The 1,976-nt window shown below is 47.2% G+C and overlaps 1 protein-coding gene across 1 annotated transcript in view; it reads right to left on the minus strand.

Annotated features, from left to right (window-relative positions):
• Oprd1 (opioid receptor delta 1) overlaps positions 1–1,976 on the minus strand; it is a 35,684-nt gene that overhangs the window by 5,282 nt on the left and 28,426 nt on the right. The window contains exon 2 of the mRNA XM_008847939.2: positions 1,324–1,673. Within this exon, the coding sequence (XP_008846161.1) occupies positions 1,324–1,673 (350 nt within the window). The remainder of the gene's footprint in view (positions 1–1,323; positions 1,674–1,976) is intronic.

Raw genomic sequence — 1,976 nt, forward strand, 5'->3', positions numbered from 1 at the left:
AAGGAAGAAAAAGAAAAAAGAAAACAAAACAAAATGGAGCCCTCAACCATATGATTCATGGTCATTCCTTCTCCCTAAAGCAGATGAGAAAGTGTTCTTTGGAGCCAGGCATGGTGTACACACCTGTGACCCCAGAACTAGGAAGGATGAAACAGGAAGATTATTAGTTTAAGGCCAGCCTGGCTACATAAAGACATCCTGCCTCAAAAAAGGGAGGAAGGTCAGAGAAGGCAATTTTTATGGTTGTGAAAGTTTAATGGGATAATATAGAAACTAGCCCTGAGCCCTGTGATTACTCAACACTTAGGACAAGGGAGGGGTGTGGCTCCACGGGCAAAATGCTTGCCTAGAACGCATGAGGCCCTGCATTTGATCCCCAGCACAGCAAGGAAAAAAAAAAAAAGAGAAAAGGGAAAAAAACACACCAGGCAAGACAGGATATTATTATTTATTTTTAAATTTTTAAGTTATACTTTTTGGGAGTAGAGAGCTGGTTCAGTGGTTAAGAGCACTGGCTGCTCTTGCAAAGACCTGAGTTTGGTTCCCAGCACCCACATGGCAGCTAACAACCATCCATAAATATTTGACCTTCACACCCCCAGAAGGTGGTGCAGCTCAGAGGTTAGTTACTCATGTTGTAGGTAGGATCATATGATGAACCAACACTAGGAAGGGATGAGTTATAACATGGAAAAGTGGTTATGCTTTCTCTCAACTTCTTTTCCATGTTTATCTGCTGGCTGGACATCAGCAATAGAAGATTTGGGAACCCTGCCTTGGAGCCTGGGTTCTCCCCAAATGACTATCCTTCTGCTCCATGGATTGTGGTGGAGTGAGAAGTAAACCACTGTTTATTACTGTGTTAAGCCCCTGAGCTCTGGGCAATGTTTGTTGTAGCAGCTACAGAGTTTTTGTAAGTGAGATGAAAGAGAGTTTAGGGTGGGCCTGCAGATCTTGAAGCCTCTATGTCTCACCAGTTAGTGATAATCACATCTCGGTAGCCATCCATCCATCTCCCTGTCATCCACACAGTCCCAGCCAGTCACCCACATATACATAGACCAGCCATCCACAAGCCCATTATAAACTCTTTTGGCCCACAGCCTATCAACCAGTCATTCATCCTCACAACAGTCTACCACCCACACTCTCCACTAGCTGACCTTCCACCCTCCCACTGGCCAACCCTCTCATTGCTTAGTAATGCACATGGTCACTGGTGACCACCCCCACTCACCCCAGTAAGTGCCTAGAAACCCACAGGGGCTCACATGTTGCCTCCCAAGGTCTAAGACCTGTGTTGCAGCTCCCTCTCTCACTCACCCCGGGGCCGGGTCACGGCCATGACCATGATGGGGACCCCAACACCTGAGGCCAAGACCCAGATACAAATGTTGATCAACTTGGCTTTCGCAGGTGTCCGGAAGTCCAGGGCCTTGACGGGGTGGCAGACGGCAATGTAGCGGTCCACACTCATCATGGTGAGTGTGAAGATGCTGGTGAACATGTTGTAGTAGTCAATGGACAGCACAGCCTTGCACAGTAGTTCCCCAAATGGCCACGTCTCCATCAGGTACTTGGCACTCTGGAAGGGCAGCGTACTGGTGGCCAGCGCATCAGCCAAGGCCAGGTTGAAAATGTAGATATTGGTGGCAGTCTTCATCTTAGTGTACCTTAGAAGGAAGAGCATGGGTTAACTATCCCACTTCATGGATTTCAGTTTCCATTAAACTCAGGGAGGTGAAGTGACTTGTTCAAGGCTCTATAAGGTCAAGGGCAAGATAGGTATGGTGCCACATGCTTATCTCAAGAAAGCAAAACAGCTGGGCTTTATTCCCAGCACTCTGGAGGCAGAGACAGGCAGATCTCTATGAGATCAAGGCCAGATTGGTCTACATAGTGAGTTCCAGGCCAGCTGGGGCTACAGGGAGACCCTGTCTCAAAAAGACAAAAAAAAGAAAAAAAGAATATCTACA

Source organism: Nannospalax galili, unplaced genomic scaffold, assembly GCF_000622305.1.
Source record: "Nannospalax galili isolate Female #2095 unplaced genomic scaffold, S.galili_v1.0 scaffold23, whole genome shotgun sequence".
Classification (NCBI taxonomy): domain Eukaryota; kingdom Metazoa; phylum Chordata; class Mammalia; order Rodentia; family Spalacidae; genus Nannospalax; species Nannospalax galili.